Source organism: Lepus europaeus, chromosome 3, assembly GCF_033115175.1.
Source record: "Lepus europaeus isolate LE1 chromosome 3, mLepTim1.pri, whole genome shotgun sequence".
Taxonomy (NCBI): Eukaryota; Metazoa; Chordata; class Mammalia; order Lagomorpha; family Leporidae; genus Lepus; species Lepus europaeus.
This window is the reverse complement of record NC_084829.1, coordinates 52,021,894-52,038,639: the sequence shown is the minus strand read 5'-3', so window position 1 is coordinate 52,038,639 and position 16,746 is coordinate 52,021,894. Positions and strand designations below refer to the sequence as shown.

Sequence of the window (16,746 nt, the reverse complement as noted above, 5' to 3'; positions counted from 1 at the left end):
GCACTTGAGCCATCTTCCACTGCTTTTCCAGGTGCATTCCCAGAGTGCTGCATTGAAAATGGAGCAACTGGGACTCGAACCAGAGGACACATGATATGCCAGAATCTCACGCAGCAGCTTAACGTGCTGCACCACAATGCCAGCCCCAGGATGATGGAATGTGTATTTTCTTAGTCTGAGGGTATGCTTGTGTTACCAACACTCAAGTTATAAATTAGCCAGAGTCTGTTTGAAAGAGTAAGAAGAAAGTTAGTGATACAGCTTCATAGACTCTACTATGATTAGAGACAAGTGTTGAACCTTTGTATGTCAGGCTGTAGCTGTTTTATGTAATTGTCCAATTTAATGCTCACAAAAATTTTATGGGTGGATATTTATTATCCTGTTCCAACAGATGCACAATTTGGGCCTCAGGGAGATTAACTAGTTTGCCCATGTCCTGTAGGTGATAAAGGACAGAACCAGGATTTGAACCTTCACCTTGCTTTAAATGTCACCTAAACTGAACCTCATAAAGGAACCATAAAGGCTGTCTTTATGAGATCATGCAAAGTCTCAGGATAGTGAGGGTCCTCAGGGACCCAAGTTCTAATTCTCCCTCTGCTTTATGGTAGCTTTCTGCTACTCTTTGCAACACCAGACTCCGAGGCTGTATGCTGGTGAAATACTTCATGCTCAGATAAACTGAAAGGGAAGCAGAGAGAGAAGTAACAGAAGCAGAGAGAGTCTAGAAGGCCAATGTTGACTTATTTTAAAGCCTCATTATCTATACTGTAGCTTCAGTTTATATTTTGTTTAGTTCATTGGCCAGTTCAGATTAGTTTTTTTTTTTTAACCAAAGAAGAATCTTGGGATGGGTAGGTCCTAGACTTTTCATAAAAAGCAAAAAGCTTTTCAGTACTCTTACTTGACCTGATTGTTCTTTACATAGGGTGCTTCTGTTAAGAGCTGTTCCAAGGAGTATAATCCATGCTCCTTGAGAACAAGACTTCACCATCTGACTTCATCTCTAAAATGGCCCCCATTTTATATAGCAATTTGTGTTTGAAATTTAGTGTTTGCTGTTGATTCACATCTAACACTTTGTTTCTCAGTTAAGAGACCCCTGTTTTCTGGAAATTTTGCTTCTGCACATATGCAGCAGGAAGCAAAAAAACCAAAATCATTCTTATTAAGACCTGTCCACTGTCTCAGGGAATGTAACAGAAGAGATACAGCTGAAAATGTTTCATCACACCATGTTTCTCTTCATCCCAATAGTAGTTTTCCTACTTATTAAAAGATCAGTAAGGAGATAGAAAGGGGAAAAGAAGAGAAACATATCCTAATATTGCACATCAAAGAAACAAGTCCATGAGCAGTTTTTCTAGCTGGGGGAATTGGAAAATCACCAGGAGATGCAGTTAACGAGAGGCATCCCAAGCTCAATGCAATACAGTGTGTCTCTTTGTTTGGGGACTTGGACTCAGGGAACCACACATATGAAAAATTAATTCCACCTTGCCAGTCCACTCCAGAGAGCCTGCTGTGGGCACTGACAAGTTTGCACAGCTCACAGAAGGTTTATCAAGCAGCTGGTGGCTGTGGCTTTGCTGTTCTAATCTGCTGTTTTCCTCTCTCTCTCGGTGTTGCTGACCTCACTTGGGCTCAAGGATCAGCATGCAGGAAGCTTGATTTGGAAGCTTATTAATTTTTCACTTTGTCATGTCTCTAGCTTGGTGGATAACTAGGAGCCTGTTTCTCTTAGAAATGTACGATTTTTATGTTGTGTTGGCTCAGAGAGAATCACAAGTGGAGCCCTTTTTGAAGCTTCAACCTGAGTCTGCCTCACTACTATGAGGAGTTGGATGGAATGATAAAGGAGTGGCAGTATTCCCCACAGACTTTAGTGGAAGGATTAGATCTTACATGTCAAGTCTGAAATCAAGAGATATGCTTCCTTATTTGATTTGGGCTTGGTTGTGCCATCTGCCTCGGTTTCTAACATCTGTGAGAGAGGGCAATGACCACCACTTCACTTCACTAGGCTCTTCTGGTAAAGTTCCAACTGGAGGGAGGTAAAGTCATGGGTGCAAAAGTTGACTGGAAGGGTGGAGTGGGGACTGAATGTTTGGCAAGTGTGCATGAAACTCCATTAATCTTTAGCTTTTGGTGGGATCAGGGCCAGCTCCCAATCTGTGAAATCACAGCATTCTTATTTTGACTTCTGACTGTACGCATTTTCTGTGAACTATTTCCAAACCCTTTCCCTTAGAAAGTGAGGAAACTAGCCTTGATAGCAGACCATACAGCCATATGGATCAATAGTTAACTCCCCACCTGTCAAGCCGCCATCAGCTTTGTAGACAAATCTATCGATTGTCAATGTCTGATTAGGGCTGTTGATTAACAGTGAAGTTATCTTGTGGTGATATTCTCGCCTGGAAATATAGACTGCTAAGGTGCTGGAAGAAGACCAAACTAAACAGTTTGCTGCAGTATGTTTGCCAGTGGGAAGCACTATGGGTTGTGTGGAATGTAGGCATTCCAGGGATCTGGAAGAGGTGGGGATGACTAGGTATCCCTGGGTGAGTTGTTGGCTCATGGTTCAAATCTTTGTCAAGTCAGTCTGTCCTTCTGCTTCTCCATTTCGTCAGATGAGCTGCCATGTGATGGCCTGATGTAGTAATGCCCTGATCTCAGACTAACCTAGATTCTTACGGGTGAGATGGAATTCTGGCATAGTTTCATTCCCTACTCTCCTTCCAGGTAGTATATCAATAATCTCAGAGGAGGACACCCCAGTCTTTCACAAAATTAAATGTCTTCCACATACCAGACTCTGCACAGGGTTTACCAGCAGCTGAGTTGGGCATTGTCTCTGCCTTCATTGAACTCATTATGAGCTTCAGGAGGAGGATCAGTGTAAATGGATCTGGAGTGTCACAACCAGGCTTCCCCAGGATCTCACCTCTCCATCAAAGCTGCTTTCCACTTGCTTGCAGAAAAATGTTGCTTTCCATTTCTTGAATTGTTTTGAATAATTTTCCTCTCAATTGGTACCTTCTATTTCTTCAACAAGCACCTCTCTCATGTTCCTATTCAACTTTCCACTTTTTTATAGTTTGCTGATGCATAACAAAGTTCTGGTGATAATAATTTAAGTTTGAATCTTTCCAATTAAATAAGTGAATTCTTTTCTAGAAAACTAAAAATCTTCATGACCTAAAGACATCAAATTACAACAGTGAAATGAAAAGTTGACATTCTGGATGATAGCGTGCCTATCTTTCCTTCTGCTAAAATATGCTATTGGGTATGCTAGGTGGGCATGTAGAAACAGGCTTGCCAGGGTTTAGAAAACTTGATGCGGGCTAGGGAGCTCTATGACCTTGATCAAATTCTGTTTACCTCATCTATTGAAGAAATAGAATAATACCAGTCATCTGTGCATCATAGAAATATTATGAAAATAAAAGTAAGTAGGTTTGAGGGTGATTTAAGGAAAAATGAACATTTGCTTCCTTAACCCTATGTTTTATGAGGAATGGCTTGTGCTTCTTGTGTTTGTGGTATTCTAATGAAATGCTCACTTGTGATTATCCTTATTTTCTAAACAGTTTTCCAAGGCACAGACACCCATTGTTTACCACGTTAATCCATCAAGTGGAGTTCCAGGTAAGAAATCTTTTAAAGTAAGAGTAGTTGTAAATCCTGTCACCAAAACTTATTGCAAACTCTTCTGCCTGGGTGGTTAGTCTCTGTAAGTGGGAAAATTTAGCTGCTTCTATGTTGCTTTTTTGAAAATAAGTTTCAGTCTCTTGTTCATTTTTAACCTGATTTGGTTTTACCCCAGGTACTTTTATTCTGTTACTTCACTGATAACAAAAAGAATCTAAACACAAAAAGAAAAAGAGACCAACAATTTCAAACCAGCTGATATTGGAGGAAGGAGGAAATATAAGTCATAATTTGTCTTGATTTTATAATCATCCACACATTTTCTTTGGTCTCTGTGTACCAGGTTACATTCTAGGCTTTGCACATACATTAATTCATTAGATTCTCACAAAACCTTAATAAAATCACAGATGTTGTGATTCCCATTTTGTAGATGAGGAGATGAGGTAGCAAGAGGTTAAGTAATTTGCCTATAGTCATAGAGGTCGTAGAGATAGTAAGTGGTATAGCTGTTATTTGACTCAGACAGAGGCCAGAGTAGTCCAAACACCCACAGCTTTATCTTGTGTTGAGGTGAGTTGGACATCACCTGAAGACTATTAGCCCTGATTTTCATTCAGGGGATTTGTTTGTGCATTAGAGAGCACACAGTTTTACAAGAAGTTTCATTTTGAAATTCTTGACCAGTCAAGCTAATCAAAACAATAAGTTCAATTTATGCATTTTGATGCAAGTATAGATAGTTATATTTATATCTATAACTGTAACTATAGATATAGATATGGAAAAAAGATTCTGAAAAGCTGCAGATTTATACAAAAAGAGAACAGACTACAACTCAGAGATAGATTCAGGAATGCTAAATCTGTTTTAATATTGGATGATAAACATGGCTAGGATTATATATAGTTTGCTGACTGATTCTTCATAAATTTATACTTCTATTCCAGGCTTTAAAAATATTTTATTTTACTTATTTTTTGAGATAATTTTTAAAAAATTTGTTTATTTGATTGGCAAAGTTCCACACACACACACACACACACACAAAGAGAGAGAGAGAGAGAGAGAGAGAGAGAGAAAGCTTCCATCTGCTAGTTCATGCCCCAAATGGCCACAACAGCTGGGTCTGGTCCAGGCAAAAGCCAGGAGCCATGAGCTTCTTTCAGGTTTTTCACATGGGTGCAGGGATCCAAGGACTGGAACCATCTTCCACTGCTTTCCAAGGCATATTAGCAGGGAGCTGGATTGAAAGAGGAACAGCCAGGACTCAAACTGGCATGCGTATGAAATGCCAACATTACAGACAATGGCTTAATCCACTATGCCACAGTGCCAGCCTCCAGATTACATATTTTTAATTTACATTATTGTCAAAGGCTTATTGGCACCACTACACAAAGAGTTCAACAGATAAAAAATAAAAAGACCATAGTCCAGCAGAAAAATAGGCATGAGCTATATACAATAATCATAGGAAGGTTTTCAACTTCATTCATATACAGTAAATTTTAAAACAGTCAAAACATCATTGAAACGATAGGAGTATATAATTCCTATCAATTTGTTTGACAAGTATTTAAAATATAGTTTGATAAAAAACAGGGTTTTCATTTGTTTAGGGATTCCAAAATGATATAATTGTAGAAACACAAGTGTTAAATTTATATCTATAGTTGCATCAAAATGCATAAATTGAACTTATTGTTTTGATTAGCTTGACTGGTCAAGAATTTCAAAATGAATATATAGCTTATTGAAAAGTACACATTTTGTGAATGTATGTGTATAAATACAGACTTTAGATATGTGTATTTAAATTGTATTCTGAAGGATATGAATTTGGCATTATCTTATTCATCTGGGTTTTACATAGGTTTGTTCTCTTCTATTTGCATAATCAAGACGCAATAATTTTTTATGAAAAAGAGATGTGGTCTGTGAAAATCACATGCAGACATTTTGATTCCTGCTGTTCTGGGGGTAGAAAACTCCTGTTTAGATGGCAGCAGTTCTTATTAGGATGAGGGATGAGGAAGGAGTCAGCCATTCGAGGTGTGAAATAGGATGTCAGCTAGCACCCAGATCTGTCAAGTCCATTTCTCCCACCAAGCTGGAGTTCTGCGCACTATCTCCTCCACCTTGTGGGAGAAGGATTGGAGGCTGTCCTGGCTGGAGTGGTCCCTCCAGGCAGGATCCACACGGCTACATCTTTCCAATGTCTTTCCAGATGATTGCTCTCATTTCATTTGGGAAGCCTGCCAAGAGTATCAGCCAGCGAGATGGGGAATGTGGATGAGGCAGGCAAGACAACATTTTGTGAGCAGTGAAATTTCTGTATGTGGTTAGCAGTCCTTCACTGTGATGCAAATTCCCTTGGTACCATGGTCTGACTTAGTCATTCATCAGTCTCAGGGTTTGGCCTCTTTATTTAGAAACAAAACAAAAACAAGAACTGATAATGTCTAAAATCCATTATTAGTTTTTTTGAACTTTTATTTAATAAATATAAATTTCCAAAATACAACTTCTGGATTATAGCAGCTTTTTTTCCCCCATAACCTCCCTCCCACCCACAACCATCCCATCTCCCACTCCCTCTCCCATCCCATTCTTCATCAAGATTCTTTTTCAATTATCTTATATACAGATGATCAACTTGGTATATACTAAGTAAAGATTTCAACAGTTTGCACACACACAGATACACAAAGTATAGAGTACTGTTTGAGTACTAGTTTTACTGTTAATTCACATAGTATAACGTGTTAAGGACAGAGATCCTACATGGGGAGCAAGAATACAGTGACTCCCATTGTTGATTTAACAATCAATGCTCTTATTTATGAGGTCAGTAATCACCCGAGGCTCTTGTCATGAGCTGCCAAGGCTTTGGAAGCCTCTTGAGTTCACAAACTCCAACCTTATTTAGACAAGACCATAATCAAAGTGGAAGTTCTCTCCTCCCTTCAGAGAAAGGTACCTTCTTCTTTGATGGCCCGTTATTTATGCTGGGATCCCACTCACAGAGATCTTTCATTTAGGTCATTTTTCTTTTTCTTTTTTTGCCAGAGTGTCTTGGCTTTCCATGCCTGAAATACTCTCATGGGCTTTTCAGTCAGATCCAAATGCCTTAATGGCTGTTCTGAGGCCAGAATGCTGTTTAGGGCATCTGCCATTCTATGAGTCTGCTATGTATCCCGCTTCCCATGTTGGATCATTCTCTCCTTTTTAATTCTATCAGTTATTATTAGCAGGTACTAGTCTTGTTTATGTGATCCTTTTGACACTTAATCCTATCATTATGATAAATTATGAACTGAAACTGATCACTTGAACTAGTGAGATGGCATTGGTACATTACCACCTTGATGGGATTGAATTGGAATCCCCTGGCATGTTTCTAGCTCTACGATTAGGGGTAAGTCCGATTGAACATGTTCCAAACTGTACATCTCCTCCCTCTCTTATTCCCACTCTTATATTTAACAGAGTTCACTTTTCAGTTAAATTTGAACACCTAAGAATAATTGTGTGTTAATTAAAGAGTCAACCAATAGTATTCAGTAGAACAAAAAAATACTAAAAGGAGTAAAATAGTAAGTTGTTCATCGACAATCAGGACAAGGGCTGATCAAGTGTTTGTTTCTCATAGTGTCCATTTCACTTCTACATGTTTCCTTTTAGGTGCTCAGTTAGTTGTCACAGATCAGGGAGAACATATGATATTTGTCCCTTTGGGACTGGCTTATTTCACTCAGCATGATGTTTCCCAGATTCCTCCATTTTTTTGCAAATGACCAGATTTAATTTTTTTTACAGCTGTATAGTATTCTATAGAGTATATATCCCATAATTTGTTTATCCAGTCTACTGTTGATGGGCATTTGGGTTGATTCCATGTTTTAGCTATTGTGAATTGAGCTGCAATAAACATTAAGGTGCAGACGGCTTTTTTGTTTGCCAATTTAATTTCCTTTGGGTAAATTCCAAGGAGTGGGATGGCTGGGTTGTATGGTAGGGTTCTATTCAGGTTTCTGAGGACTCTCCAAATTGCCTTCCATAGTGGCTTTACCAATTTGCATTCCCACCAACAGTGGGTTAGTGTCCCTTTTCCCCCACATCCTTGCCAGCATCTATTGTTGGTAGATTTCTATATGTAAGCCATTCTAACCGGGGTGAGGTGAAACCTCATTGTGGTTTTGATTTGCATTTCCCTGATTGCTAGTGATCCTGAACATTTTTTTCATGTGTCTGTTGGCCATTTGGATTTCTTTTTTTGAAAAATGTCTATTGAGGTCCTTGGCCCATCTCTTAAGTGGGTTTCTTGTTTTGATGTTGTGGAGTTTCTTGATTTCTTTGTAGATTCTGGTTATTAATCCTTTATCTGTTGCCTAGTTTGCAAATATTTTTTCCCATTCTGTTGGTTGCCTCTTCCCTTTCCTGACTGTTTCTTTTCCAGTGCAGAAACTTCTCAATTTGATGCAATCCCAAATGTTAATTTTGGCTTTGACTGCCTGTGCCTCCAAGGTCTTTTCCAAGAAGTCTTTGCCTGTGCCTATATCTTGCAGGGTTTCTCCAATGTTCTCTAATAATTTGATGGTATTGGGTCATAGATTTAGATCTTTAATCCATGTTGAGTGGAGTTTTGTGTAAGGTGTAATGTAGGTGTCTTGCCCATGCTTCTGCACGTGGAAATCCAGTTTTCCTAGCACCATTTGTTGAATAGACTGTCCTTGCTCCAGGAATTGGTTTTAGATCCTTATTCGAATATAAATTGGCTGTAGATGTTTGAATTGATTTCTGGTGTTTCTATTCTGTTCCATTGGTCTATCTATCTGTTTCTGTACCAGTACCATGCTGTTTTGATTATAACTGCCTGTAGTATGTCCTGAAATCCGGTACTGTGATGCCTCCGGCTTTGTTTTTGTTGTACAAGATTGCTTTAGCTATTCGAGGTCTCCTGTGCCTCCATATGAATTTCGGCATCATTTTTTTCCAGATCTGAGAAGAATGTCTTTGGTATTTTGATTGGTATTGCATTCTAGCTATAAATTGTTTTTGAGAGAATGGATAGTTTGACAATATTGAATCTTCCAATCCATGAGCATGGAGATTTTTCCATTTTTTGATATCCTCTTCTATTTCTTTCTTTAAGGTTTTGTAATTCTCTTCATAGAGATCTTTGACATCCCTGGTTAAGTTTATTCCAAGGTATTTGATTGTTTTTGTGGCTATTGTGAATGGGATTGATCTTAGCAGTTCTTTCTCAGCCATGGCATTGCCTGTGTATACAAAGGCCATTGATTTCTGTGCATTGATTTTATATCCTGCTACTTTGCCAAACTCTTGTATGAGTTCCAATAGTCTCTTAGTAGAGTTCTTTGGATCCCCTAAATAAAGAATCATATCGTCTGCAAAGAGGGATAGTTTGAGTTCTTCCTTCCCAATTTGTATCCCTTTAATTTCTTTTTCTTGCCTAATGGCTCTAACTAAAACTTCCAGAACTATATTGACTAGTAGTGGTGAGAGTGGGCATCCCTGTCTGGTACCAGATCTCAGTGGAAATGCTTCCAACTTTTCCCCATTCAATAGGATGCTGGCCAAGGGTTTTTCATAAATTGCTTTGATTGTGTTGAGGAATGTTCCTTCTATACCCAATTTGCTTAGACTTTTCATCATGAAAGGGTGTTGAATTTTATTGAATGTTTTCTCTGCATCTATTGAGATAATCATATGGTTTTTCTTCTGCAGTCTGTTAATGTAGTGTATTACGTTGATTGTTTTGCGGACGTTGAACCATCCTTGCATACCAGGGATAAATCCCCCTTGGTCTGGGTGGATGATCTTTCTGATGTATTGTTGCATTCTATTGGCCAGAATTTTATTGAGGATTTTTGTGTCTATGTTCATCAGGGAAATTGGTCTGTAATTCTCTTTCTCTGCTGCATCTTTTTCAGGTTTAAGAATTAAGGTGATGTTGGCTACAAGAAAGAATTTGGTAGGATTCCATCTCTTTCAATTGTTTTGAATAGTTTGAGAAGAATTGGATTTAGTTCTTCTTTAAATGTCTGGTAGAATTCAGCAGTGAATCCATCTGGTCCTGGGCTTTTCTTTGTTGGGAGGGCCTTTATTACTGATTCAATTTCTGACTCGGTTATGGATTTGTTTATTTTTTCTATGTCTTCATGGTTCAATTTAGGTAGGTTATATGTGTTCAGGAATCTATCCATTTCTGATAGATTTCCCCGTTTGCTGGCATACAACTCTTTGTAGTAATTTCTGATGATTCTTTTTATTTCTGTGGTGTTTGTTTTTACTTTCCCTTTTTCATTCCTGATTTTATTGATTTCAGTCTTCTCTCTCCTTTTTTTAGTTAGTTGGGCCAATGGTGTGTCAATTTTATTTACATTTTCAAAAAAACAGTTCTTTGTTTTGCTGATCTTTTGTAATCTTTTTTGGATTCAATTCTGTTTATTTCTTCTCTAATTTTAATTATTTCTCTTCTCCTACTAGTTTTGGTTTTGGTTTGCTGTAGTTTTTCTAGATCCTTGAGATGCATTGATAGCTCATTTACTTGGTGCCTTTTCAATTTCTTGATGTAGGCACCTATTGCTATAAACTTTCCTCTTAACACTGCTTTTGCTGTATCCCATAAGTTTTGATATGTTGTGTTGTTACCTTCATTTGCTTCCAGAAAGTTTTTGATTTCTCTTTTGATTTCTTCTGTGATCCACTGTTCATTCAGGAGCATGTAGTTTAGTCTCCATGTGTTTGCATATGCTCTAGGGATTCCTGAGTTGCTAATTTCCAGCTTCATTCCATTGTGGTCTGAGAAGATGCATGGTATTATTTTGATTCTTATGAATTTGCTGAGACTTGCTTTATGGTCTAGTATGTGGTCAATCCTAGAGTAAGTTCCACACACTGCTGAAAAGAATGTGTATTCTTCAAGTGTAGGATGAAAAATTCTATAGATATCTGTTAGATCCATTTGGTCTATAGTGTCAATTAAATCTGCTGTTTCCTTGTTGATTTTCTGTCTGGTTGATCTGTCTGTTGCTGAAAGTGGAGTATTGAAGTCTCCCAATACTATTGTATTGGAGTCGAAGTCTCCCTTTAAGTTTCTTAACATATCTTTTAAATAACCTGGGCCCTGTAATTAGGTGCATATACATTTATAATAGTTACATCTTCCTTTTGGATTGCTCCTTTAATCATTATATAGTGCCCCTCTTTGTCTCTCTTAACACTTTTGTGTTAATGTTTATTTTGTCTGATATTAAGATGGCTATTCCAGCTCTTTTTTGGTTTCTGTTGGCATGGAAATCTTTTTCCAACCTTTCACTTTCACTCTGTGTGCACCTTTCTTGAAGAGATATGTTTCTCGTAAGCAGCAAATAGATGTGTTTTCTTTTTTAATCCATTCAGCCAGTCTGTGTCTTTTAACTGGAGAGTTGAGGCCATTAACATTTAATGTGACTATTGATAAGTAGTGACTTTGCCCTGCCATTTTCCAAAAGATATTTCTAATATATGCTTGGAACTTCCTGTGATCTTTTAGTGGGAGATTTTCTTCCTTTATCTTTTTTCATATTGATGACTGCGTTTCTGTGTTTCTGTTTGTAACTCATCTTTAAGCATCTTTTGCAGGGCTGGACAAGTGGTGACAAATTCTTTCAAATTCTGTCGCTATGAAAGGTCTTTATTTCACCTTCATTCACAAATGAGAGCTTTGCAGGATATAGTATTCTGGGCTGGCAGTTTTTTCTCTTAGTACTTGGGCTATATCTTGCCATTCCCTCCTAGGCTGTAGGGTTTCTGATGAGAAGTCTGCGTGAATCTAATTGGAGATCTCTGAGAGTAATCTGGCATTTCTCTCTTGCACATTTTAGAATCTTTTCTTTATGTTTCACTGTGGTGAGTTTGATTACAATGTGTTGTGGTGAGGATCTCTTCTGGTCATGTTTCTTGGGAGTTCTGTTTGCTTCCTGTACTTGGATGTCTCTTTCTTTCTCCAAATCTGGGAAGTTTTCTGCTAGTATCTCACTAAAAAGGCCTTCTAAGCCTTTCTCTTTCTCCATGCCTTCAGGAACTCCTAGAACCCCAATGTTGGATTTTTTAATAGTATCCTGTAGATTCTCAACAATATTTTTTAGATTTCTAATTTCCTCTTCTTGTCTTTGGTTTGACTGTATATTTTCCTGTGCTCTATCTTCTAAGTCTGATATTCTCTCTTCTGCCTCACTGATTCTGTTTTTAAGGCTTTCAACTGTGTTTTTTATTTGTTCTATTGAATTCTTCATTTCATTTTGATTTCTCTTCAATATCTCAATTTCACATTCTATTAAATTCCTCATATGATTTTGATTCCTCCTTAAGATTTCATTTTTATGAGAGAGATTTTTTTGTCATGTCCTGCATTGATTTCAGTAGTTCATCCATTTGCTTTTGATTACTTCTAAATGTTTTTATCATAAATTTTTTGAGTTCCATTTCTTCCATTTCTTCTATCTCATCATCTTTATAATCTTATATTGATGTGTCATGTTCTTTTGGGAGCATCATGTTGTCTTCTTTGTTGTTGTTTCTTCGGTTTTTGCGTTTGTTGTTAGGCATTTGTAATTGGACTGTCTGCTTTCAGTGACTCTCTAGAGGCTTGTGGTGGGTGTGGCCAGAGAGCTCTGTTCAGTTCTTCAGGGTTAAGGGTGTGCCTAAGGTGACACACCCAGGTTTGGCATGGTAAATCTCTCTCTCTCTCTTAAATAAGAAGCGAAGCGATTCTGCTCAGCTGAGCTCTTCTCCTCAATGGCGATCAGTACCTGAGTGCTAGCCCCAGTGGGTATAATATTCATCTGCTCTGTCCCAAGGACCACACAAAGGATCTGTGCAGTCCTCAATGTAAGCTGATTCCCCTGCTATGTCTCTCACCGGGTAGCCAGGGCTACCTGAGCTTATGGCATCTCCCACTGAGACTACTCAAGTCTCAGTCACACTGTGAGTTCTCCCACACACCCTCATTTTTTTTTTCACAGGTGTGGTTCAGAAGCTCCACACATTCACTAGGTCTTAGTCTCCTGTTATTACTCCCCACCAGAGTCAGGTTTTTCTGTTTGGCTGGTTGCCAGGATGGCACAGCTGTTACATATGTCCAAAATAGAGCCAACTCTATCAGCTCATAGACTTTTGTAAGGTGATTGGAGAGAGAGAATCATGTCCGTACTGTCCTTTTTATTTTTTCTCTCCTCTAGTTAGGTGGCACAATTTCCCACATGGGGCTTCAAACCATGTTCCCTCTAGGCTCTTCCTGCCACTTTTCTGCCAGTGTCTTGGGCTACTGCAGTTTCGTCCCACCTCTTTTTCCAGCACTGGTGCGGAGACTCTTGGCAGCTGGGGTCCCAAGCCGTGGGCGCCCATGCCCTCCATGTAGATCCATTGTGTCCTTCTAATTATAAAAGGGTTTTTTCTACCATTTTTTTCCCTAATTCTTCCCTGAGATTACACTATCTTCACTTCTATTAATCTGTCTTCTCCTGGACTATCAGTAAGCTCCCTCCCTATTCTGCTATCTTGGCTCAGCTTTTATCTTTATAATATGTCTCTGTGGCTTAGTGAAGTCTGGTCTTTCAGTGAATACCCAGAAGCATGTGCTGAGTGTGGCAAGGGAGCTCTGTTCAGTGCTCGAGGGTGAAGTGAGTATCCAAGGTGATACCCACATACTACATTGTAAATCTATCATCATTTTTTTTTATCAGAGGGGAGTATTTGATCAGCTCTGTTGGCATAACTCACCCTCACCCCCTCTCCTCTAAGGTGACCAATGTCCAGGCTCTAACCCTAGGGGATGCAACACTCATCTACACTGCCACAAGGACAACACAAAGGATATATGCAGTCCTCAGTGTGAGCATGAATCCTGCAACTGTATACCCACCCCAGGCAAGTAGGGAAGCCCCAAAAGTGTGGAGCTGCCCAGAGACCCAGCCACACCCTGCACCCTCCCACACAGCCACAATGTTTATATAGTTCCAGTACAGAAGGCTCCCACAGTCATGGGACACCGAGGATCCACTCTACTCTGCCAGTCCGTCCCACCCAGAGCCAGCCACCTGTGATGTGCTGGAGGCACATTCCTATGTGGGAGCCTAGTTTCCTGTTAGTCCTTCTATCCAGACTCAGATGTCTCCTCTTGGCTGGTTGCTGGGTGCGTGGACACAAGCTGGTATAGCTGTTACATATGTCCAAAATATCATCTGCACTCTCTCAGCTAGTTGCAGGGTGCTGTTGTCAGTGGGTTGGGGAGAGAGAAACCTGCTCTTTTGTTCCTCTAGTTGGCAGTATACTGTCCCTCACAGGGCTCCAGGCTGGACTCATGCCAGGCTTTCCCTGCAGCTATAACACCAGTGGCTCGAGGTGCTGCAGTCTGTTCTCACATCACTCTCCAAAGATAGTCTGAGGCTCTTGGCTACTGGGGTCCTGTGTCATGTCTATTTTCATGCTGCACATCCACACCCTCCATGTAGATCCACAGTGTCCCTGTAATTTCCCTGGAATTTCCACTGCAGTTTTCTTCCTATCTCTTCCCTGAGATTGCACTCTCTCCACATTTTTTTAAAAAACTATCTTCCCCTGGACTAGAGTAGTCAGCTCCCTCTCTATTCCACCATCTTGGAATTTCTCCCAATGGTTCATCCTTTAGCCATAACTCTGATGCTATTTTATACTATTCCAAAGTTCATATCCATTTGGGTCATCTGTGACATTTATCTTTTACACTTTGAGGTGTAGAAAAAATTAAGGATCCCTGAAGACCCCTTAGATTGTATGAGATGAATAAGTTCATGTCACATATTCATTTTAATAAGTGTTCAAAAGAAAGTCTCATGAAATGTGGAACACCCCAAGGCACATTTTCCTTAAGTCCAATATTGAGCGGATGGTCTACATGCAGCAAAGAGAATGGAACGTGGCAGTGTGTGGAAACAGGCCCTTCTTTGCTGAAATCTTCACTCTTTAAGGAACTGTGAAGAAGATTGATTATTCCTTCTATGCTTTATGCACAGACAATAGAATTGGTTATTTTTAGCCTTTCTAGTGCATAAACTTGATCACTGGGTTTTATCATTGACCATACTGCTGTGGTTTATAACAATTGTTAATTTTCTGGGTCATGACCAACTTTGCCATGTTGGGCATACATATACAAAAAGAAATATAGTTTATGTTGTACATTTAGAGTTTGAGCTTAGTACATTAAATTTTAAAGAATCTTCTTAAAACAGGAAACCTAATACATGTGTATGGCTGGATTTTCACTGGAAAACTGGAAACATTTGATTTTGATACCGAGTACATTGATAGGTAAGTATGTTTGTTTTTGTATTTAACTAGTTATGCACTTGTGTTTGGTGGTAGCTTCATGAAAACAACTTTCCTGATAGCAATAAATCGTAAGCAGTTGTCCCAGAATTGCTGTTTTCCTTATTGCAGTTCATGGTCTTTCATAAGCTGGACTTTAGCAAACTTTGGTAATATAATTGCAACTGGTTGATCAGGTTGATTCATTCATTTACTGACAACTAGTCAGTCTGGGCTCAGTGTGAATTGCACCGTAATTGCATCTGAATTTTCTTCTTTGATTTTTTTATTCTCCCCCCGACCTTGTTTCTCAGTCCAAAGTAAATTCTTATAAGTACCATATGCTACCAATTGTGCCCAAAGTAAATTCTTTAAAAATGATGTATAAACCTCAAAGCCCATTAGAATTTCCTTGTTTGGTTGTTATTTTTATACACTTAGAAATTCTGCTAGTGGGATCAGAGGAAAATGAGGACACAGGTACTATAAGCTATTGGACTTCTAATGTTTTCTGGGAATAACTAGGAGGTCAACATGACTTTTACAAGAGACATCTTAAGAAGATGTCACTATTACCTCACCCATGCTAGGGAGAAGAAAACTAGACTGGGTATTGAAGTTGTGGATTTTGTGGGGCACTTTAATATTTCATTTCAACAAATGAAATAATTGTAGTGGGGCTTTCTAAGGTAGAAGGAACATACTCTCACTAAGCACTCAGCTAGGTAGGTTCTATACACTGTATCTGATTTCATTCACCTCTGGACAGGTTGAAGGTATTTTCCTCTCTTTTGCCCTGTCTCCCTGATTCTGCCATATTTAAAGAAAAATGCGATTTGACTCCTCTCAGGATCTAAATTCCTGGCATTAAGTAATTGTTAACTTGCCTTATAAGGAAATTATCCTTTCTGCTAGGGATAGAGACCCAAAGTAAAACCTTGACAATGTGCTATATCCACTACTTGGTTCCATCTCAATCTTGGTCTGAGATTCAGCCTTAGAAAGGGGGAATAAAGGTGTAAAATCCACAAAAGTGCCACACAGAACCAATGTAATTAGCGTGGATGTGATGAAGATTTTCTTGAGAAAGGGGAAATGATCCCTCTGCAGTGTGAAGTGTGGACCACGAGTTCACCTCTACCGTCTGGTTGAGAATTTGATGGACATAACCTTTGGGCATAATAGTCCTCATATCCTCATACATCGACAACACTGCCTGGTAAATCCAGAGGTGGATGTTCCAACCACGTTTGTTCTGACTTTCATCAGGAATATTTACTAGAGCACTGACCTATTGTTTCCTATCTTTTGTTTGTATTTTTAAATCCAGCCCACTGGTCTTGGAATCTCAAGGAGACAGATGGGTCACTCCTTGCTCTCTTATAAACTGGCAGACAGGAAGCTGGTGAGTGTCTTCTTTTTCTTGCCAACATATATACTTTTCAGTGCTTCCTCATGAATAGAACACATACATATAAATCTGTTTTAAAATATGAATTACAACTGTTGATTGCCCTTATCTTTAGACCCTGCAAAAGACACATGAATTGATTCAAAATGCTGAAATGGATTCTTAAAAATATCTGAGGAAAAAATCATCTAGTATTTATTAGGAGTTGCTCTAATGCCCTGCATTTAGGTCATCCAATAATCTTGAGTGTGTTTGACTATTAGTCTCACTTTATAGATGAGGAAACTGAGGCACTGAGAGGTTAAGCAACTTCTTCA

The 16,746-nt window shown here is 39.0% G+C and overlaps 1 protein-coding gene across 1 annotated transcript in view; it reads left to right on the top strand.

The window, feature by feature from the left end:
* Window positions 1-16,746, top strand: part of PKHD1 (PKHD1 ciliary IPT domain containing fibrocystin/polyductin) — a 531,849-nt gene that overhangs the window by 10,392 nt on the left and 504,711 nt on the right. The window contains exons 6-8 of the mRNA XM_062186248.1: window positions 3,600-3,657; window positions 14,943-15,021; window positions 16,349-16,423. Of these exons, the coding sequence (XP_062042232.1) occupies window positions 3,600-3,657; window positions 14,943-15,021; window positions 16,349-16,423 (212 nt within the window). The remainder of the gene's footprint in view (window positions 1-3,599; window positions 3,658-14,942; window positions 15,022-16,348; window positions 16,424-16,746) is intronic.